This window comes from Podarcis vaucheri, assembly GCF_965113315.1.
Source record: "Podarcis vaucheri genome assembly, chromosome: 5".
NCBI lineage: Eukaryota > Metazoa > Chordata > Lepidosauria > Squamata > Lacertidae > Podarcis > Podarcis vaucheri.
In genome coordinates this window covers 9,106,321-9,129,980 of record NC_138763.1, presented here as the reverse complement: position 1 = coordinate 9,129,980, position 23,660 = coordinate 9,106,321, and the positions used below count along the sequence as shown (strand labels likewise).

The 23,660-nt window shown below is 47.1% G+C and overlaps 1 protein-coding gene across 3 annotated transcripts in view; it reads left to right on the top strand.

The window, feature by feature from the left end:
- The window catches only part of EPHB3 (EPH receptor B3), an 87,162-nt gene that overhangs the window by 15,238 nt on the left and 48,264 nt on the right, over nucleotides 1-23,660 (top strand). For all 3 annotated transcript variants that reach the window (XM_082223977.1, XM_082223976.1, XM_082223978.1), the window contains exon 2: nucleotides 21,630-21,694. In XM_082223977.1, the coding sequence (XP_082080103.1) occupies nucleotides 21,630-21,694 (65 nt within the window). The remainder of the gene's footprint in view (nucleotides 1-21,629; nucleotides 21,695-23,660) is intronic.

The window sequence follows — 23,660 nt, the reverse complement described above, 5'->3', positions numbered from 1 at the left end:
TCAGGCCAGCCCTTGTAGAAAGCAGGTGCTGGACAGTTCGGGCCTTTGGTAGGATGTGGCAAGGCTCTTATGTATGTGTGCTTGGTTTTATCTCGGAAATCAATACAGCAACCCTGAAAGGCAACCCACAATTATCCCTGTGTTACTGACAGGCAAGCAGCTCCCCCCCCCTCTCTCTCTCTCTCTCTCTCCCCCCCCCCCTTCCCATGAGCAAGTGAGTTTGTGTCTACCATGAATTTGGATCAGGATGTGTCCCGACTCATATAGCTCATTCATTCTACCTAACAGCCGTGCTTCACCCTACAACCAGAGTAAAGGGCGAAGTTACATGTTATGCTGGAGTTTTGTGATAGGAACTTCTGATGTAATTTTCTTCTCCCAAAAGCAGCTGCAATCGTGAGTGTGGGTGAACTGGAGCAAGGCTTCCTTGCAAAGGAGAGGGAGGCAACCATTTCTTCTTCAAGCAATAATAATAATAATAATAATAATAATAATAATAATAATAATTATTTATTATTTATACCCCGCCGATCTGGCTGGGCCTCCCCAGCCACTCTGGGCGGCTTCCATAAAAACCAAAAATACAATAAAATATCACACGTTAAAAACTTCCCTGAACAGGGCTGCCTTAAAATGTCTCCTGAATGTCAGGTAGTTGTTTATCGCTTTGACATCTGCTGGAAGGGCGTTCCACAGGGCGGGCGCCACTACCGAGAAGGCCCTCTGCCTGGTTCCCTGTAGCTTTGCTTCTCACAGTGAGGGAACCGCCAGAAGGCCCTCGGCGCTGGACCTCAGCCTCTGGGCAGAATGATGGGGGTGGAGACGCTCCTTCAGGTATACTGGACCGAGGCTGTTTAGGGCTTTAAAGCCGTTTAGGGCTTTAAAGCAAATGTACCTCTCCCATCCTGATGCCATTATATATTTCTGCCCAGATATTTGGGTGGTCAGTTTGGGGAAGTCAGCAGTTAAGGCAGCTTTGGGAAACCTGTGGATCTCCAGGCATTGCTGGAACTACAGCTCCTATCATTATTGGCCTTGGAGCAACAAGCGGTGCAGCCATAAATCTGCCGGCACATTTGCAAAGCAAAGCAGTGTCCAGTATGGTTTCAGTTTGGATGGGGGGCCGCTTGTTGAGATTCCTGCAGTGCAGGCAGGGGTTGGACTAGATGTCCCTTGGGGTGCCTTCCAACTCTACAATTCTATGACTGATTTGAGTTTTAGTTCAGCAATGGCTGGGAGCCAAAGGTTGCCCCATACCTGATGTTGGTGAAGTGTTAAACTCCAGACTGGTGCTATAGCATGCATCCAAATTGAGTTGTTCTACTGGCTGCTTTTTGAAGAAAGGAGTGTTATATTGTGGGTGCTAGTCACATGATCCCAGGCGTAACGTATCATTTTGCCCTCTGTTTTATTTATTTATGTGATGGAATTTGTCGGATCATAAAGGCAGTCTACGTGAAATGAAAATATGCATTAGAATTCTCGGTAAAAGAGTCGAAATACAAGCTAGTGCAAATATATGTGCCTGAGATATTGAACAGCAGGTAGACTTTACTTGACTGTGTAAGCCTGTCTAAGCAAAAGGTGCATTGGTTGGTTGAACTTAAGCATAAATTAAGAACTGACCAACCTTCTCCAACCGGTTGCCTTCCAGATATTGGACCACACTTCCCACCAAATGTTGGCTGGGGGATGATGAGCGTTGTAGTCTAAAACATCTGGAAAATGCCTGGGGAAGTGTGTGTGTCTCTGGCTGAAAAGGCCTCTGGCTGAGGATCCAAGCGAAGAGGTGGTTCACTTGTTCATCTTTTTATTATGCTTGCTCTAGCAGCCAGCTCTTCCCATTTTGCTCCTAGCATGGCCTGGGACAAGTAACATAGTTCCTTCTTTTTTTTGGTCCCTCTCACAAAGCAGCTACTAATCCACCTTCCCTTTCTTCCCTCTGCCTATTGTCCTGTAATTAAAAGAGTTGGATGCAAGGACCAGCGCTCATTGTCTGCCTATAATGGGGCTCTGCCTGAGCTGGGGCCTTTAGGCGCTGCTGTAATATGAGAAGCAATGATGAGAGAGAGAGAGAGAGAGAGAGAGAGAGAGAGAGAGAGAGAGAGAGGCTGCTTTGAAACGCTGGCTTTGTTTGGGACTCTAAATGAAGCCGCAATCTTCCCATGCTGCAGGTGGAGCATTTGAGTCAGATGCGGGTCAGCAAAAATCTGAAAATGGGACAAGGATGCAACTTGCGTCAGGGACACGTGCCTGCTGTGCTTAGGTCAGGGGGCAGCTGATCTGTGGTGTTGCTGGATTCTCAAGTCCCATCAGCCTTGCTTGAGTAATGGCCCTGCTGGCTGGAGCTGATGGGACATACAGTCGTACCTTGGAAGTCGAATGGAATCTGTTCCGGAAGTCGGTTCGACTTCCAGAATGTTTGGAAACCAAAGTATGGCTTTTGATTGGCTGCAGGAAGCTCCTGCAGCCAATCAAAAGCCGCGGAAGCCCCATCAGACGTTCGGCTTACAAAAGAACGTTCGAAAACCGGAACACTCACTTCCGGGTTTCGATCATCTGGGAGCCAATTTGTTTGGGAGCCAAGGCCTTCAACCTCCAAGGTACGACTACATAGTATCCTAGATGGTAGAGTTGGAAGGGACCGTGAGGGTCATCTAGTCCAACCCCTGCAATCTTTTGCCCAATGTGGAGCTGGAACCCACAACCCTAAGATTAAGAGTCTCACGCTCTACCGACTGAGCTGCCTCGTCTCTGTTGGAAGCTGCCTTGAGCTGAATCAGACCATTGGCACAGCTAGCTGACTGCAGTGGCTGTTCAGGATTTCAGACAAGGGACATTCCCTATTTTACCTGAAGATGCTGTGGAAACGTCTAGTTCAGCAACACCTGAAGAGCTGAAGGTTCCTCACCCCTGGCTTGCTTGCAGGTACGGCACCAGCCCTGCACAGATGTTGGAGTCTTCGTGCCATCCATGCCATCTGGGCACACATGTTGCTTTGAGAATGCACATGCATTTGTATCTGAAGTATGCGCACATGGGAGAACCTGAGTAAATCTGGGGTTGAGAAGGCACATCTGCTTGAGACTGAGAGGAGATCTGACGGCCATCTTCAAATATCTTGAGGGCTGCCACATGGAAGATGGAACAGGCTTGCTTTCTCCTGCTCTGGAGGGCAGGACTCGAACCCATGGCTTCAGGTTACAAGAAAGGAGATTCCGGCTCAACATCAGGAAGAACTTTCTGACAGTAAGAGTTGTTAGAAAGTGGAACAAACTCCCTCAGGAGGTTGTGGACCAGTGTGGTGTAGTGGTTAAGAGTGGTAGTCTCATAATCTGGTGAACCGGGTTCGCGTCTCCGCTCCTCCACATACAGCTGCTGGGTGACCTTGGGCCAGTCACACTTCTTTGAAGTCTCTCAGCCCCACTCACCTCACAGAGTGTTTGTTGTGGGGGAGGAAGGGAAAGGAGAATGTTGGCCGCTTTGAGACTCCTTAAAGGGAGTGAAAGGCGGGATATCAAATCCAAACTCTTCTTCTTCTTCTTCTTCTTCCTTCCTTGGAGGTTTTTAAGCAGAGATTGGATGGTCATCTGTTAATGGATGGTTTAGCTGAGATTCCTGCATTGCAAGAAGTTGGACTAGATTACGCTTCCAGCTCTAAAATTCTAGGATTCTTTGTATGCATAGGGTTGTGCGAACAGTTGAGACTTGCTTACCCGTGTGCGAAATCATCCGGGTCAGAGGTATTGAAGCAACACAGAGTTGTGCCATTTGCCTATTCAGCAAATGTTGATCCATTTGCATTTTGCAGTGTGCGCTGACTGAATGCCTTCTGCCTGCCTCATCTCCGCTGTGGTACATGATTAGGAGGAACATGCTTAAACATGCACATGTCTCCAGCCAGGTGGGACATGCAAGCAAAACGATGGTTTGTGCACTGCGTCCCTGAGAATCCACCAGTTCCGTGCAGACAAATAGCACAGTGTGTGTAACTGAACATAAACGCCTGGGCAGCAATGCTGCTGGGAGCTAGCAAGGGCTTAATTTTAAGGATTTCATCTAATCTGTGGCACCCATCATCCCAGAGCTAGCTGTGCTGAAAGAGAGTTGTGGCCTTTCCAGATTCCCCATCCTTGTCCTAGAGCGTTGGAACCACCAACCAGAGAAACTTGGATTCTGATCTGCATTCAGATGTGTTGCGTACTGGGTGGCCTTGGGACAGTTGCTCACACTCGACCCAGCCTGCCCCACAGAGTAGCTGCATGGATAGAACATGGACAACCCCACATAAACTGCCCCGAGCTCTCGGGTGGAAGAGCAGGATGGGCATGCGACGAACGGGGTGTGTGTGTGTTCTGGTTTGAAAACGAGATGGTGCAAATAAACGAGGAATGTTGTGCAGGCTCGGCTTGTTTTCTGCATGCACACGCTCTGCAAAGTTTGGGTTTCTGCAGAATCCTGATTTTGAGAAAAAATGCAGACAGGAACAAAGGACAGGGAGGAGACTAAAGGATAAGTGTTTACCAATGTGGGGCCCTTAAAAACACAAGGGCAGGAGGAGAAGGTACAGCTGGTTTCCCTACAAATCAGTGCAGGCTTACATGGACAGTGCCCATGACAGCACCAGTATTACCGTATTTTTTGCTGTATAAGACTCACTTTTTCCCTCCTAAAAAGTAAGGGGAAATGTGTGTGCATCTTATGGAGTGAATGCAGGCTGTGCAGCTATCCCAGAAGCCAGAACAGCAAGAGGGATTTCTGCTTTCGCTGCGCAGCGATCCCTCTTGCTGTTCTGGCTTCTGAGATTCAGAATATATTTTTTTCTTGTTTTCTCCTCCTTTTTTGTTTCCTGCAGTCGTCGCTCGGGCTAGCTGGTCACATTCTGGGGTTGGCAATAGGTTAGTCTGCCAGTTCTGACTGGCAGTATCACTTCAGGCCCCAGGGTTTCAGAGAGGGGTCTTCCCTAGTCCTGCTGGAGGAGCCATGCTTATGAATCTCTGCCACTCCTTCTCTAAGAAATGCGGGAGGAGGTATTTTCTCTAGGCTCTCCCAACCAGCCCTGGCTCAGCTTGTCTGCCACAGTTAACAAGGTTTGCAAGCGAATGCTCTGAGAGAGGTGTCCTTCCTGCGCCTCCTCCCTCTCCAAGGAGTGGCTCAGGACTCTCAAGCAGCATGGATTCTTTCCCCCCCACTCCGGTTGTTTTTGCAAAAGTTGCTCTGCCGTATAACAAGTACCTGTCTGATGGTATGTGTTGTCGAGAAGGGAGGGAGGCCTCACACCTTCCTTGCTGAGTGATGCTGCTCTGCAGTCTGGATAAACACCACCTACCCATGCGCTGAGGCTGTGAGTGCAAGTTGGGGCCTATTTTGCATGTGCTTGGCTCGGGACGTGAGCCAAGTTGGTGGTGAGGATGCAGCCTGGGACACTGCCGCTTTTCCCTGGCGGTCCTGCATGGACGGATACCCGAAATGCGGAGGGAGGAAGGAACTCACTCAGCAATGAAGCTGTGATAGGGATCGCTCAGAGTTTTATTTTGGAAACTGGGCTTTATATTACCAGAAGAGGAGAATATGGAGAGAGTGGACAATATCTCAAGGATCACCTCTCTCCATATGAACCAACCTGGACCCAGGGGTCATCCTCTGAGGTCCTTCTTTGTGTGCCTCCTCCACAAGAGGAACAGGCCTTTTCTGCAGTGGCCCCTCCTTTGTGGAATGTTCAACTGGCGGCTTCATTACATACCTTTAGGCGCCAGGCAAAAACATTCTTCTTCCACCAGGCCGTTGGCTGATTGCAGACCCTCCAAGTGTCCCTATTTTCCAGGGACGTCCCTCATTTAAGGAAGCCGTCCCGGTTTCTGATTTAATCCCAGAATGTTCCACTTTTCTTTAGGATGCCCCTATGTTCATTGGAGAAATGTTGGAGGGTATGGAGTTATCCGACCCCCAAGCCACCTGAAGGCAATCTTGTATAGGAAATATTTTTAGAAAAATCTTTTTATATATGTTGGAAGCTGCCCAGAGTGGCTGGGCAACCCAGTAAGATGTGTGGGGTATAAATAGTAAAATTATCATTATGGAATAGGATGCCGCTATTTTTATCGGATAAATGTTGGAGAGTATGTGATTGACATCCAGTACCCTTTTGAAATGTGTTGTGGATTATTGTTTATGTTCTTAATTTTATCATGCATTTTGTGTTTTTTGGATTGTAATTTTATGTTGTGAACCGCGCTGACATCTACATATAGGGTGGTATACAAATTTAATAAAGAATAAAAGAATAAAAAATAACTTAGGGGAGGCCAGCTGTCAAGAACATTTGGGGCCATAACTGAGTGGCAGAGCTTGTGTTCTGCATATAAAAGGTCCCTTGTCTCCTGTCTGCAATTTTTTACCCCAGATTCTTCCTTATGGGTCAAATCTGTGCCCTACCTGGGCTCTGCGCATCCTCTAGCAGTCTATGTTAGGGATATGCAGACAGGAGACTAGCTCAGACTTGGTGTGGATGGGTTTAATTCTCAAGAGAGAAAAAGCCTCTTTTAACTGCTTGTTCCTTTTCCCACTTGTGTTTCCTACACAGTGGGGCAGAGTAATTGGTTAATCTGACCAGAAGAGAGCATGTTATGTCAAAACTTAATAGAGCATTTTGTTCCATGTAGGAGAGTATTGCTCTGTATAATTTTGTGTATAGAATCTGGAAGTTGTTGTTGTTGTTGTTTTATCAAGTTTTAGGATGCATCCAAAACACAGTACTTATTTATTGGATAACTGCTCACCCTTTTAAGCTTCTGAGCCTTATAAGGATGCTAACTGGAAGTGACTCCTCACACACAATGCAGCACATCACCCTTTATTGATCAACCCAAACCTTTCACAATGTTATTTCTGGGTGGCTGTGTGCTGGGTTGTTTCTCTCGTATTACATAACTCTCTGTGGCTCTCTCCACCCCAGCCACACAAATCGGCTAATAGTCCAAAGGTTTCCCTTATTCTCATCCACTGGTCTTCAGCTGGTGGGCTGGGGCTGCCCCAGAGGTGGGTTGCAGCACAGGAGCAAATGCAGGCTCCGAGATTAAGCAATGGGTCCCCCCAATGCAGAGAAACTGGGTTCCTGGGTCTAAAAAGGTTGAAGATTACTATCTGTGCTTTTAGAGGCAACTCAAAAGGCCTAAAACCTTCCAGAAGGGATGGTACTAGGGATACAGGGCGCCACGACAGGTGAAAAAAAAGAAAAGGAAAAGAAATGATCTTGTGTTTATATATTATTATTAGCTAATTAAATTTGTATACCATCCTTCATCTGCAGTTCTTAGGGAGGTTGGGAATTGTAGTCCAAAATGTCTGGAGGTTGGGGAAGACTTCTGAACTCTGTAGGAGTGCAATACCATGCATGTCTGCTTGCAAAAGAAAGAAAGCTCAGTTGGTAGAGCATGAAACTCTCGGTTTCAGGGTTGTGTGTTCAAGCCCCATTTTTGGCAAAAATGTATGTAGATAGATGACAGGATGCATACAATATAAATATGGTGAAGGGCCTTATGGGTACATTTTCCTTTTCTCTCTCTTTATATATTTTGGTCCTTTTAAATATCCCTGTATTGTAGACTACTTTGATCCTGATTGTATTTTATGTTGAAAGATTTCAGTAATTGTTGTTTTTTTAAAAAAAGGAAAAGAAAGAACGAAAGTTCGGTTGGTAGAGCATGAAGCTCTCAGTTCCAGGGCTGTGGGTTTGAGCCCCACATAGGGCAAAAAAAAAAAAGGTTCCTGCATTGCAGGACATTGGTTGAGATTTCTACGATTCTAAGTCCCATTGACTCGGTCCCAGCTGAGCGCATACAAATTAAGGAGGAGATAATTGCAGAGCTCAAGCAGAGAGGATGCAAACCTGAATATACAGGACCACCCAGGTGTGGCCTAGTGGACATCCTTTTCCTCCTCATCTCCTGAAGGCAGCAGCTGGCTCCTACTCCCTGGCTTCTAGTGCCTGTGATGACTTGTCTGTCCTTAGCCCAAAATCTCCAGCCCATCATAATAATACAGCCACCTGCTTATTGTGTCACAGAGGCTTATGTGTCATAGCGCATAAGCAAGAGTTGTTGTGTTTCTGTATTTTATTTTCGTTCACGGTGATCATTCAGCGCTGTACAAATCTAAGTGGCTGGTCTCAAAAAAGATGATTTTCCCGATCCTCCCTCCCCCCCAACCCCCCCCCCTGGTTTCTTGTTTACATTAAAAGAGTTCCATTGCAATGTTTTTGATAGAAAGCAATTAGTCCAGTGTTAAGAGATTGTGTAGCCTTAACAGGGCATTCAGATTTAATGTTAACCAAACTGTGTTGTTGGTTTTTTGTTTTTTTTAAAAGCGAGAAATTACAATTACTAATGGTGTGTGGGGGGGGGGAATCAAAATTTTATCAGCTGCTTTAGCTAGGAATAGCCAAGCCCTCTTTTTAAAGTCTGGCTTAGGAGAAGGGTGTGTGTTAGCTCCACACCGCAATATTAAGTGAGGCGTATTAGCAGACAGGTTTTCTGTATTGACAAACGCATTGCTTTGACAAGCTACCTGTCTCCCTCCGACAGCTCACTTACGACCTTCAGCGCTGTTTCTTTCTGCAGAAGTATATTTTATACTGCAAAGAAACCAATAATCTTCTTTCTTTTCTTTTTCTTTTTTAAGGTGTGTAACGGGAGGGTATGAGATGCTAGCTGCTGCTGCTGTTTTTGGGTTTTTTTTAAAAGAAAATTATCCTGTGTGAGTTATGAAATTGAAGGCCAATTCCTTTTTTTTGGGGGGGGGGGAGTGGGGAGCAAAGCGAGGAAGCCAAAAAGAAGAAGCATGGAACGAAACTGCCCACTTTGCAGCCTGACTTGCAGCCGCCTCTGATCTCCTGCAGGGGGAGCTGGCACATAGCTTCTGCCGGCGCATTAAAAGTGGCAAGCGCATGGGTTTCCCAGGACCCCTCTTTTCCGAAACGTTGCAGAGAGGCGGCGTTCATGGGTCACGGCCTTTCGTGGGCCTGGAATAGCTTTGCCCTGACAGCTCAGGTCCTCTGGGGAGTGCCAGGCCGGGAGCGCATGAAGTGTGCACATCCTGAGCTCTCCGCGCTTTCTCTTGTCCCCTTCCTTTCCACCCTGACATGCAGGGCTTTGCTTGCATCTAGCAACGGGGCCGATGGCTTGGTGCTCAGACCTCCTCTTTCGCTGCCTTTCTCTCTCCCCCCCCCCACCTCCTCTCAGACCTGTCATGGCCGCTTCCGCAGCGCACAACCCTTCTGAATCTTTCATGAGATGTGCTTTGTCAGAGGCGAGGGGTTCTCCTATTAAGCTGAGAGGCGCAGGGGCTCATTCCTCTTGCCAGCGGTTGAGGTGGGGCAGGTGGCCAGCTGGAGGTGAGGGGGCGGGAGAGATGAAAAGTCCCATTTTCTCTGCTGCTTCGTTTCAAAGCTGCTTTTTGAGGCCATTATCAAGCAAGCGTGTTTGGGCTTTGAAGTGCACAAAGGTGGGGTTGACCTGGCCGTGAGTTTTCCTTTTGGCAGAACTGAAATGGTGATAATGAGGTATACACTCCCAAACTTTGGTCTCTGTCTCTCTCTCTCTTTTTAATTAGGGAGACTCTGTGATGTTTCTTTGGCGGCCTTGTAGATTTAAGGCACCAACTCGCCTCAGCCAGGTGAGGGGGAGACACACACCTGAGCTGTGTTTGCAGCCAAAAGCTGGTTGCACCCATCAGCGCAAACGCCATCTTTGTTCAGCTTTTCTTTTTCTTTTACAAAAGTAGGAAAACGGAGGGAGAACGGCTGCTTTCAAAGGCAGCGGGGGCCGTGTGCAGGCAGTCTTGGCCAAAATTTTGCTCTCCAGCTCTTCTGGATTGTATCTCCCATCAGTAGAGGATGTGGAAATTGTAATCCAAATCGGCTGTAATGCACCAGGTTGGCACAGGCTATGCCAGCCTCTGTGTAACTTTGTGAGAGGGTAAATGTCCCTTCCCTTTTCTTAAAAATAAAGTGGAGGTAGATGAGCACTCCAGCTCTGGAGAATGATCTTTTCTCTCTCTTACTCTTTTCAAAACCTTCTTAAAAGAGCTATTAGAACATAACTGGTGAAAGCTGGTTGGAGGAGACTTAGCGCATTTTTCGCTCTATAAGACGCACCAGACCATAAGACACATCTAGTTTTTGGAGGAGGAAAACAAGGAAAAAAATATTCTGAATCTCAGAAGCCAGAACAGCAAGAGGGATCACTGCGCAGCGAAAGCAGCAATCCCTCTTGCTGTTATGGCTTCTGGGATAGCTGCACAGCCTGCATTCACTCCATAAGACGCACACACATTTCCCCTTACTTTTTAGGAGGGAAAAAGTGAGTCTTATACAGCAAAAAATACGGTAATACTGGTGCTGTCATGGGCACTGTCCAATTGGTTCCTGCGACGCTTACACAACAAGTTTTACTGCATAGCGCTGTCAGTAACTAGCAGTGAGCGAGGAATCTCATTTTCACGGCGACATTTTTGTGGTTCCGACTGCAGAGGCAAATGACACTCCTGGCCCCTGCTCTGCAACAGGAGAGTTATCTCAGGATAAATTGTCTAGATCCCCCGCAAAAAAGCGCAACAGCTTGCAGTTTCGTGCATGAAACATCCTGGCAGTGTAGGGATCGGGGACGGGCCCTTCGTCAACAAACAGCGATAAGTTCTTACCAGGAAAGCTGCTTTCCCTGCCCCAGAGTTTGCAACTTTTTTGGAGACTGGGGACGAGGAAGGTTCTTTCCAAAAGGCAAGAAGATTGGCGAGAATTTGGAAGTTTTGCAGGGCAGGGAAGCACACAGGGGCTGACCCCCCCCCCCCAACTATGCTGTCACTCTGTGTGGCTGATGCTTTTGCATTTGCAAAAAAACCCCGCATGTCAGCGGGAAAAGTGCAACCTCATGTTCTCTGCCACAGGCGGTTTTTTGTCCCGGACAAAGGCGCTCTCTCCAGAGGCCTTTGTGATGCTGTTCAGAATGTCGCTGGGATTAATTGTGCCAATAGGTGCCTGAATGCAGGGAGCACAAGGTGGCTTGCTGTGGCCACAATTACCTCCTGAGCTGGACAGGGAGTCAAAGCTTGGGCAGGGGAGGTTCGCCCTCTCTGGGGTCAGCACTACCAGTTGGATTGCCGGCCTTGGGGCTCCCGCTGCTTGGGGGATGAAACGACTCTTAGGCTTACTTTCTTGTATGTGGGTAGAAGCACGGCACAGTTTCAGGGGTCATAACTGCTGTTTGGATCCCCTTTATAGCAGGAGGCATGGGTACAGAAATTCACAACCATACCTTGTGAAATGATGCTACAATGCTAGCATTATAGAGTTGGAAGGAATCCCGAGGGCCATCTACTCCAAACCCGGGCAATGCGGGAACAGTGGTCAAAATTAGCCAAATGTGTTTTGCAACTGGAGCAGGACCGATTGTGGCCAAATGGAATCATAGAATAGAATCATAGAATCATAGAGTTGGAAGAGACCACAAGGGCCATCGAGTCCAACCCCCTGCCAACCAGGAAACACCATCAGAGCACTCCTGACATATGGTTGTCAAGCCTCTGCTTAAAGACCTCCAAAGGAGCAGACTCCACCACACTCCTGGGCAGCAAATTCCACTGTCAAACAGCTCTTACTGTCAGGAAGTTCTTCCTAATGTTTAGGTGGAATCTTCTTTCTTGTAGTTTGGATCCATTGCTCAGTGTCCGCTTTTCCATCTGGCTGGCCACTCCATCTCTCTCCAGCAACTAAGCAGAATAGCTTATTTATTGCAGTTTATATCCCACCATTTTCTCCACGGAGTCCATGCTTCACCCACTTCCTCAGTTAATCTCCACAACGACCCTGTGAGGTGGGTTAGGGGGCTGTGATTCCAAGGTCACCCAGTGAGCTTCAGGACTGAGTGAGGATTTGAAACCCGATCTCCCAGGTCCTAGTCCGACACTGGCTTCCTACAGTACTTCTTCTCTATGGGGCAGCTATATAAATTGACTAGGTAAATATTGGGGAGAGCAAACTGTCACGGGGAGAAGGATCTGAAAAAATTCCTTGAAGCCTGAATTTGTTTTCTTCTGGATTGTTTCATTTGATGTTTTGATGTCTTGCAAGCTGCTTTGAGATTCCCCCCCTTTAATAATTATAATTTTAATAATAAACCACATGGGGGGGGGGGAGAAGGTGCCATTTGGCCAATAGCTTATATATCTATGAGTTTCTAATAATGGTCCTGCCCACATCTCTCCTTGGCTGGGCTCGAACCACCAACCTTCTGGTTAACAGCCAGGCGCATTAACCCATTGTGCCACCATTGAGTCGTTTTATGTGACAACTTAATACACTGCTGCTTGTCCCGGGAAGCCCCACGTAGGAAAGAGATGTGAGGAAAACGTCTCTGCGAGAGAACAAGCAAATAATTCCTTCCCTGTCCTGGTACTTGCTTCTGCCATTGAGTTCCTGTAGCCTCTGCGCCATTGCTCTTGAATATGCTTGCCAGTCTACTTCGGTCCTAGTCGCTGGCTGAAATCTCTCCTCGCAATCGGATAGTTTCTTGGAAGGAGGAGTGCCGACCTGCTGGCAGAGGTGGCAGGCTGGAGCTTCTCCCCCCCCCCACCGCCCCCCATAAAAGGCATTTCCCTGCGGTACCATGCCCCAGCCTGCTCTTTCAGCAGCCAAGAACATTGCAATGGCCTGTGATGTCGGTCCAAACAGTTAGTATCTCTTAATGAGGTTCTGACTTGCCCGCAGTAAAACTTGGAACCAGGAGTCTCAATGAGGAGCAGAGCACCTGAAACAAGCTGCAGATTGCATTTTGCCCCTTATGACTTGGCACGTATTCTGGGAGAATCGGTTGGCTCAGCCCCACCCTTTGTTCTACGATATCATCTGCCTCCTCCCCCCCCCCCGCTTTCTACTTTCTCCCTTTGCTGTGGTTAATCTTTCATTCCTCGGTGCTCCTTTTCTGCCTGTCTTAAGGATATTCTGCAGCTGGCAAAGGATGCTTCCAGACATCCCTGACCTGGAGCTTTGGGCATGCCGGTTCAGAGCTTCCAGAGCTTTGTGGTTCAGATGGAGATGATAGGAACCTTGGAAGCTCCATTGGCCCATCCAACTCACTATTGTGAATCTCCAGGATTGCAGGCAGGTTCTTCTTCCAGCCCCACCTTGAGATGTTCAGGATTGAGCCTGGACCTTCTGCATGGAAAGCAAATCATCTACCACTGACCTATGACCCTTCCCCATGGTGTCTTCAGTAGAGCTGGGCGTTATAGCGATATATCATCCAAAACCATTTTGACGTGGTATCAGTTTCGTCATTGCTGACCTGGCAATATATAGCAAATGATAATGATGTGCTATGCAGAAATCACAAGGCGGGGAAAAACCATGAAGCCAGCCAATGCCCCAAATAGCTCCGTCCTTGTTTCAGACATTGTGATATATCAAAATCTTTCATTTATATCCTGTCTTCCTTCTGTCCATCATGGTTCCACTCAGGCATTGATTGACCAGACCCAGAGCTGCTTAGTTGCAGCAAGATGGTGGCCTCATGTCTCGTATTGTGTTATTAGACAGGCTAGAGATGGCAGAGTTTATGATACAGATAAAGTTGTATCGTTTCTATAATATTGTTCTGACTGGAAGGCCAAAAGCCCCTCTTAATGTTGAGGGTACAGTCTGTTTTGTCTGTGTCGTGTTGCTTTTCCTTGGTGTCAAGGGAGGGGGTGTCTTCAAGCACCGCCCGTTTTCCTCCTGTGAAACCGGTATTTTGTTCTGGGGAGGGATCAGATAACGTCATTTGACGTTTGGATCTCAGACGCAACCTCTCCCTTGCACTCATTTTCTTTGGGAAGCCAGGCTTCTTGCAGCAGCCGTTTTATGACTTGCCACCTCTTGCCACGGCAGACATTTTGTGGTATAGCCATGGCAGCTTCTCAAATTCTGAAATGTGCCCACAGGCTCAAAAAGTCTAGGAATTCCTGCATCCATTCCCCCTCCAATATATTGGTCCAAATGCATGTGTGTACACACACACACACACACATACACATACACACCGACGTCTGCTTCCTTTTGTGTTTTCTCCACTGTTTTTTGAGACCATTGCGAAGGATGCGTTTTGCTAATTGCTTTGTAAAATGCAACTGCCTTCCAATTAAAAAACGCTTCACGTGGTGCACAAAGGATGCAACGGGAACGTGAAACTCGAAAAATTCATCAGTGTCTGCCTAAAACTTAGCCGGAGTCTGCTAGGGGGTGCAAATTTCGTAGGCTTCCTGGCTGAGGTGTGTGTGTATACAAAGTAAACTGTCTAATGTAATAATTAGTCACAGCAAAACAGACACTTGTGCCATCGTTCACATATAACAAGCATATACTGCTCTGCAAAGCAGTTAAATCACTGTTGGGAGAAGCAAGATGTACTCTGCCCTCAGGGCTCGGCAGTATATTAGTTTCAGTAGGCCTAAGCTGACAGTGAATCAGAGGAGGATTTGGGAAACGAAGTTGCCCTCCAAAAAAAAGAAAAAAAAAGCACCCCTCCTTTCCGCACTGTTTTGGGGTGGGCGCTGAGAACAGGGTCAAAAGTGTTTGCCTCTGCAAGGTGTAACGGGGGTGATATTGTTGCTGCTTTGAATGGAGTTCTGTTTACTGCAGAGTGGCACCTTTGTACAATTTTGGGCAGGAAACCAAATGTCCTGAATTGGGGGGGGGGCGTTCCATGTGTCTGCACCTCCTTCGAAGTAAAAGTAGGCACCTTTAAGCAAGATTCATTAAAACTGTAAGTAGCACCTTGTTTGGCTTAGGTATCTAGGAAAAGTCTGTATCCGTTGAATTTTAGCCTGCAGTGTCATAAACAGAGGAATTCTGGGAAGGGGCAAAGGGGCAGCCTTATGTCCATTTGCCTTGATGTCTCTCACAGCCCCTTTCCTTTTCGTCCAGCTGCTGAAAAGATGCTTTCTGGCTTTTCCTTCTTTGTCTTCTTGAGCTCCCCACCCCCCTCTTCCCCGCTTTTTTTTGTGGTTGACTGCTTACCGAGATTTCTAATTACTGCAGGGATAGTTCTTTTTAAAAATTATTTTTAGCCTCTTCTTGTGCCTCCTTGTTCGGCGCCCGTCTTTCAGGTGAGCTCGTGGGTCCTGACAAAATCAGGATGCAAATGGCACGTCTCCTGTCAGAACGCAGCATCTGTCATGGATCAGCACACTCTGGTGGAACAAACCTCCGAGAAGGGCATTTCGTGAGGGGTGTGTGTGTGTGTGTGTGTGTGTGTGTTGGCTTTACCTTTTGGACATGCGCTGAACAGGGAGGCAAGGTTGGCAGCAGGTCTAGAACTTTCCGCTGCTTTCTTCCGGCTCTTTCTTGGGCTGTCCCAGCGCAAGACACTCCTTGCTCCGGTCCCCCGAGAGCAGGTGAAGCAAATAACCCCCAAAACTGCAGCCACAAATCTAGCCGTAGTCGCTTAACACTTCAGGCAGGATGAAGATGGGCAGGCACAGGCCTGCAAATGCCACTGTTTGCGGGCATTACTTCAGCTTTGCAAATAAGTTCACCGGCGTTATTAGCCCAGGAAAACTTTTGCTAGCCTTCCCTGCCTCTGCGCTAGCAGTTTCTGGCACTGCAAGGGGGGGGCATATTTCCCACTTAATAGAAGCTACCCTTCGTGGTTGCCTGGAAACGGTTCTGATTCGCCATAGGAGACCAGATGATTAGCTATTTACAAGCCTCCATTACAAATGTCCAGCTTTTTGTTTGCCTTGGCTAAATTGGTTCCCCAAGGGTTCTCCCAATTCTTTTGTCCTCCATGGGTTGTTGTTGCTGCTGCTGCTGAGCTTTTTCAAAGGGGAAGGAACGCCCCCAACATCGGTCTCAGTACCATTTTGGGGGTGCTGGCTTCAGGAACACACCAGGCGCTGATACGCTTCTAACACACCTGTAATTTAGGCCTTACAGTTTGAACCAAGGTGTAAAATCACCCTTGTTTAAATTGATTTTTAAAATACACATGCAAGTTCCTCCATAGCAAAGGGTGTTACATGGATTTCTGGGTGCCCAGGGTTCTTTGCATAAATACAGAATTGGGAGCCTGGTCATTTTGTGATACTCCTTCTTTGTTTTAACGCCAGGAAGCCAGTCCTTTAAAAGCCCACCATTTACCATGTCGCATGTGTAGTTTGTCATTGGTGCTCTGGCGCTTTGTAAGGGCCTGAATTGACTCTGAATCGCAGACTGTGCGAACAGCTGATTTGCAAAACTGTTCTTGGACTGTGTCGTTTCTGAGCATTGTGTGTTCGAATGCTTCCCTGCAAAAATAATACCTGCCGAAAGACAAGCTAGCCTAAGCTAGAAGCCACTTTGTTCCTGACATTTGGTTTTCTTGGGGGATTTCCCCCCTCATCTGGGGGAACATTTAGCCTTGCAGTCCCCCACTTTGCAGTCTGAACTGATATAGTCCAGGAACAGTTTTACGGCAAGATCTGCTTTCCGCACAAAACAGGTCTGAGTGGTGCCTTGGCATGAGATGGAAACCATCCATCTTCCAGTGCGATCCTTGAGCTTTGATCAGGCTCCAGTCTGCTTCCCCCCCTTTTGGAGCAGCTGTTCCATCACAGCCCCATCTCTGTTCCAGGGGGGTAGTACTTGGATTCCTAAAATCCCGGGATGCGGCGTAACCTCCTTGCAAGACCAAACTGGAAAACTAATTGCTATCTCACCGAGAGGGTGCTGAAGGGCAATAGGGCGGGAGTGGGAGATGGCAAAAAGGCAGCCCATATAGCATTGCCACCTGCGTTGGCGGCACATGGTTTTTTATTTTCTTTTTTGTTGCTCCAAAATTCCACTTCTACTTTGGTATCCTTACTTAGATTTGATAGTTCCATATTGCCACGGACCTGTACAAAAACAGTTTCGGCTAATCCAGTATTCTCATTTTGTTTATGCAGCACCATCAGTGTACACAAGACTTTTTAGTTTAGAGAATGCCCATAAAAGGTAAAGGGACCCCTGACCATAAGGACCAGTCGTGACCGACTCTGGGGTTGCGGCGCTCATCTCGCTTTATTGGCCGAGGGAGCCGGCGTACAGTTTCCGGGTCATGTGGCCAACATGACTAAGCCGCTTCTGGTGAACCAGAGCAGTACACGGAAACGCCGTTTACCTTCCCGGCGGAGCGGTACCTATTTATCTACTTGCACTTTGATGTGCTTTTGAACTGCTAGGTGGGCAGGAGCAGGGACCGAGCAACAGGAGCTCACCCCGTCGTGGGGATTTGAACTGCCAACCTTCTGATCGGCAAGTCCTAGGCTCTGTGGTTTAACCCACAGCACCACCCGCGTCCTAGAGAATGCCCATAGAACCAAATAATTGTAGAGTCATCTAGTCCAACCCCCTGCAATGCAGAAATCTCAGCTAAAGCATCCCTGACAGAACCCAGATATGATACCTCTGATATAGTCAACAAATCATGCTTTCCATTTCTTTTATGTCACCTTCTATATCTTCACAAGGCAGGTCAGGCTGAGAAGTGAGTAAAAACAACAAGAAGTGAGTTTAAAATGTGAAACTGCACATAACCAGCTCCTTTCCTTTTTGTTCATTAAAGTTCCCAAAATGTTTTCTCCTTGGTTTTTCATAGAATCATAGAATACAATTCTATGGGACCCCAAGGGTCATCTAGTCCAACCCCCTGCAATGCAGGGGTCTCAACTAAAGCATCCATGACAGATGGCCACCCAACCTCTGCTTAAAAACCTCCAAGGAAGGAGAGTCCACAACCTCCTTCGGGAGTCTTTCCCACTGTCAAACAGCTCTTACTGTCAGAAAGTTCTTCCTGACGTTGAGTCAGAATCTCCTTTCTTGAATTCATTGATTCAGATCCGAGCCTCTGGAAGAGGTTTATGGTTTACTTGGAATCATGGTCAATAATCACCGGCTAAAAACAAAGAAAGAAAAGCCTGCAAACAAAACTTTTGCCCAAGAACAGGCAATGGAAGGACAATATAGAATCATAGTTGGAAGGGACCCCAAGAATCATCTAGTCCGACCCTCTACGATGCAGAAATATTCCCTTACGTGGATCGAACCTGCAACTTTGGTGTTATAATCAGAATACTCTTAACCAGCTGAGCTATCCAGCTGATGGCATAAATAAGCCCTGCTGGATCAGGCCAGTGGTCAGTCTGGTACAGCATCCTGTTCTCACATTGGCCAACCAGATGATTGTGGGGAGCGTGCAAGGAGGACCTTGGAGGCACAACAGCCCTCTCCCCTCCTGCCGTTTCCAGCAAGGGGTATTTAGCACAAGCGCACTGCCTCCCAGCAGCGGACAGTGACGTGTGGCTAAGACACTCAAATGTAATCCAAAGTGTGCCGTAGTTTGGGGCGAGGGGTTGGGTTGGAGGCTAAAACCAAGACCGTGGAAGAGGTGGGCTTTGAGGAGGACTCTGAAGAAAGTTGGCATCCCTTAAGAGTGTGTGTGTGTGTAACCTCTGTCTTTGCAGACTGCAACTCCCATTGTCCCTGACCATGTTTGCTGGTGCTGTTGGGTGTCCAAGAACTTTTAGTTTCCCACCCCTGGCTTAGGTGATCTGGCTGGGAGTCCCAGGCAAGAGAGAGAGAGGGAGAGACGGGAACCATTTCTAGATTCAAGACAAGATTCGGCATTCTGGCGCACTGTGAGGAGTGTTTAGGACGTCCATGTGCTGCATTCCGCGGCACTTGTTTTCAGGGCAAAGCATGGGTGGTATGCAAACCACTTCCAGCACGCGCAAGTTTCCTTTCAATAAACGCGGAAGCCCATCAATCATGCCTTTTGATGGGAGATAGATCACTCGGTTGACAGGCCATAAATTCCTCACTTTTGAGAGCGGCGTGACGGTTTCCTGGCACGGTGCATATCTGGCCTCCCCTCCACAAGGCAGAGATGGTATCTCAGTGGCAGAGCGCATGTGCGAGGTGCTTTTTGGGGTTTGCTCCCGCCCACTCTTCGTTGGGACTGCACGTGTCCAACCTGTTCTGTAAGGACCAGGAACAAAACACCCGCCACCATGTCCTCCTTTGTTTATCGTGGCTTGTTTGTTTTGTAAGGCAGGAGTTTAAATCTCGACAAAGTGAAAAATTTGTGCAAGCCTTTGCTTGTAGCAAGGGCGGGAAACCGGCAATTCTCCAGATGTTGTTGGACTACAATTCCCATCATCTGCAGCTAGCCACAGGGGTCAGGGATGATGGGAGATGTGATTCTGTGTTTTGGGTGTGATTCAGAAAAAAACTGGGCTGGTAGTACAATGAGTATTCCCAAAAACTACCACCAGTTAGATGGTGTTTTCTGACTGTATCTCTTTCTCTCTCTCTCTTTCTCAAATGTGCAAAAGTAATAAAATGATGCTAACTGCTACTCTGTGGGCCTTGGAGACAAGGTAATTAGGACAGGAGCTGCATAAAGTCATGATGTCTAGCTTTGACTCTCACTTTGGGTGACTGCGATGGAGAAGTTTTGTTTCACAGAAGGGTGCCAAAGGTGCAGCGACGACAAACAAATTTGTCCATTTCACTTCCCATCCAGTTCTCATTATTCCCAGCCTCAAGTTTGCCCCGTTTCTGCATCAGGTTGTGATTTCATTTTTTAAGCGAAAAGTCCTCGAGAAAACTCAACGGTAGTTTAGCACACTTTACTGCTCATCAACTCATTTCCAAGGCAGTTTTGCCTCATACACACATTTTTTTTGCAAGCAATTTCCCCTACTATAACACTTTTCTGTACGTTGACAAAAAACAACAACAACAACCATGTGCGCTTTTATACGTGCATGTTCCCCTAATGCGCGTACGCAAAATTCAGAGAAATGGCAGGTTTTGAAGGGCAGCTGTGTCTCAGTTCGCACATTGTTTCAGGAAGTCCAAACCAGGGAGATTTGAGTCAAAATGTGAACCGAACCGAACTAACTGTGCCCTACAGGGTAATCTCTTGTGGCTGGTTTCTCGAGTCATTTCCCCGTACTGCCCGGTCTCTCATGAGACCTCTTTATAAGGACAGGTACTCAAAACCTTTTTAATAAAACAACCAGTCGTGAACTGGGGTCTATTTTTGTGATGTGTACTTGCTATGCTGCTGGAACTCAGCTGTGTTATAAACTCTTGTGGCTGCACAACTGTTTTTGCCACGCATCTGATTTTGCCCTAGATCCTTCCCCTCTCTCTCTCTCTCTCTCTCTCTCTCTCTCTCTCTCTCTCAGCTGATGTTATCAACCTGCTAGTGTCATCAAATGCCCATCTTTCTCTTGTCGTGGATGCCAGCAAGCTGCAGAACGGCTACTCAGGGTCAACCATCTTTGGTTACGGCCCCGACAAAAATCCCAAATGCGCTGTTGTTCATTCTCTCTCTCTCTTGTCTCTCTGTTCACCCCCAAGGCTGAGGCTGGGACTTGGGAGGCTCTTTGGGGAATGCTGACAGGGAGGTTTTGGCTGTTAATCTGCTGCTGGAATGTTGGCCAGACGGTCAAATTCTTCCCCCCCTATTTTTTGAAACGGCACGAGTGAGCGGCGCATGAGAAGCTGCCTCCCTGCTCTTCTCTTGCTGGATAAACCTGCTTCAGCCTTCGCCGCCCTAGTCACAGGGAAAGCACTCCTTCTACCAGCGCTGTGGTTAATACATGCCAGCACTGCCAAAGTCTGGGAGAAGTGTGTGTGGGGGGAGAGCTTTTCCTGCCTCTACTGCCAGGTCTGCGCAGAAGTGAGGAATGGGAGAGGTCAAAAGGGTGGAGGAAGGGCAGTCATTAGGGTAGACCAAGCATGTAACTCCAGGGAAATCTCCTTCCTGAAGGCAAAACAGCCCTAAAGTTCATCCGTAACAAGGACCCTTGTTGTCCTGCAATCTTCCCACATCCCATTCCATCCCAGGGTTAAGTTTTCTCTTTTTTAAAAAATAAGAAATGATCTCTAGGGGCTTGTGTTATGTGTAGGTTCCTGGTGCTCTTGTTTCTTCCTCTCCTCCTTCAAGTGACAGGGCTTAGCTCTGGAACCTGTCAAAGGCAGCAATGCCATGTCCCAGAGCATGCACAAAGTGCTATCCGCTGGGCCAACACAGGCAGCATCCCCGTAACTGGGCTGCAGGTGAAAAGTCATTCTGTGGGAGACCCAGTTCGCTGTAATCTATCTGCTGCCTCGTTTTTCCGTGCCAGGCTAGGGGGTGTGCCAAGCTGAAGGTCCTCTTTGCTATTTTCCAGAAGTGGAATAGTCTCTTTTGGCGTAATTTGACACACGTGTTGCTGTAACACGTTTTATTTGATTTGAATTTGTTTTTTATTTGCCCTGCCTCCATAGATCTCAGGGCTGTTTACTGCATAAAAACACAAAATACATAATAAGTGCAAGAACGAAAACAAACCAATAACCCAATGATGTTAATGAGAGTTTTCGGTCTATTGCTGATCTTAATCTTTTGAATGGTTCTTTTAAACTGTTTTTTGCCCATAATTTAATTGTGTAACTCCTTGGGTAAAACCTGCTTGTGGTTTTTATTTTTTACTTTTACAATCAAGCAGTATAGAAATAAAACTAATAACTTTGTGCAACAGTGACCTCCAAGTTGTGTGTTTCTCTCTCTCTCTCTCCCACCCTCTAGAAACTCTGATGGATACGAAGTGGGTGACGTCTGAGCTGGCGTGGACGGCTCATCCCGAGACTGGGGTAAGATGTTCCATTCTCCAAAGGGGCTGGGTTGGAACCAGACGTGGGCAAAATTAAGAGCCACACTGCTTTTGTCTGCCTTTGCTTTCCTGTGCGTCTCCGCAACTTAGGTTTAGCTTAATCAATAGAGCGTGAGACTCTTGATCTCATGGTCGTGGGTTCGAATCCCACACTGGGCAAAATATCCCTGCACTGCAGGGGATTGGACTAAATGACCCTCGTAGCCCCTTCCTACTCTACAGTTCTGTGATTCGTGGATTCACCTGCTACTCCCAAATATTGCTTCAGCCAACCATGTGAATTCCTAGCAGTTGCAATGAGGGTAGCCCAAGAAGGCCACTTAGACCTATAAAAACCATGGAAATCAATCATTTGCAGAATTTGCCTTTTGAGCATTATGCACCAGGGCAGTGCTCATTCACATCAAACCATAGTTAAACAATAACTATGGCTTAACTTGACATGTGAGCGCATACTTTAAAAAAAACAACACATAAAATGTCATAAGAACTTCTGCTTCAGTCTTACTATAGCTCAGATGATTTTTTTTAAAGCAAAGTTATTAAAAAAACATTTCCTAGAATCATATAATTTTAGAGTTGGAAGGGACCCCGGGGGGTCATCTAGTCCAACCCCCTGCAATGCCAGAATTTGCAGGCAGAGGTTTGTGTAGCAGTGACTGGTAAAGGAGGAAGTGGGATAAGTAAGGGGGAGTAGGTTTTGTGTGGGGATGAGCTGTGTCTAGAGCCTGTGAAGGGAAAAGACAGAGGTCACCATAGCAGGGAACCAAAAGATTGATTCCTTGGGGAACTGTAGTCATGTGTAGAATAATCATAGGTGATTTCTTAAAGTTTGTGCTCCCGCGTCATGTTGCAAACCATAGTTATTGTTTAACTATGGTGTAACGTGAATGGGCTGTGCCATAGTGCATTCTGCTTTAAAAAAAGCTCTGCTTTGATCTTCCCCTGCTTGCTTCTGGAACAGCAAACCACAACAAACCACAGGTCTTCGCTCGTTGTGTCGTCTGAACCTGAGCTCATGGTTTGTTTTCCCCAAAGATGCCACAAGCAACAAGCCGAAGAACAAACCTTGGCTATAGCTCATGGTTTGTTTGGAAAGAAACAAACCATTAGCCCAGGTTCAAACCAGCACAGCAAGTCGAGTCATGAGGGTTGTTGTTCCTGATGCAGCCAGGAGTGTGGTAAGAGTGAACCGGGGACATTTGAGTAGCGTTCTCCAGCATGCTGTTGGTTCAGATTAAACTATAGTTACATTAAACCAAGCAGTAAAAAAAAAGCTCACCTGAAACATTAACATAACATAACATTAATGATTCGATTTTTAAAGGGAGTTGGTTTTGTGCCATTAGCCTTGTCCTGCTTCTGCAGAAAATATTGGGTGCGTAGAATCATAAGAAGCCTTGGGGGAGTTTCAGAGACTGATATATGTCAGCTGTCATCATTCTGTCAAACTCTAGCGTGACCAAAGAGCAGGACCCAGAATAGGAATGTTCATAAGGAGCAGACTTAATGACTGGGGTCACCAGAGCCAAAGGGAGAGTTTAGCCACCTCGGTACACTCTTTTATTTTATCCTATATACAGTGGTACCTCGGTTTACGAACTTAATCCATTCCTGAAGTCCGTTCTTATACCAAATCCATTCTTAAACCGAGGTGCGCTTTCCCTAATGAGGCCTCCCGCTGCCAGTGCCCTTCCACCATTCGGCTTCTGTTCATAGACCGAGGTAAAGTTCACAAACAGGAACACTACTTCCGGTTTTGCGGAGTTCATAAACCGAATAGTTTGTTAACAGGACTGTTCGTAAACCGATGTATCACTGTGGTTGGATGGTCTCTCCATTCAGTTCTATGGGGCAAATTAAACTGCAGCCTCCCCCCGTTGCACGGGCTGGCCTAGTTCCCTCTTCCGTGTATTTCCACATAAGTGTGTACACGCATGCCTGTG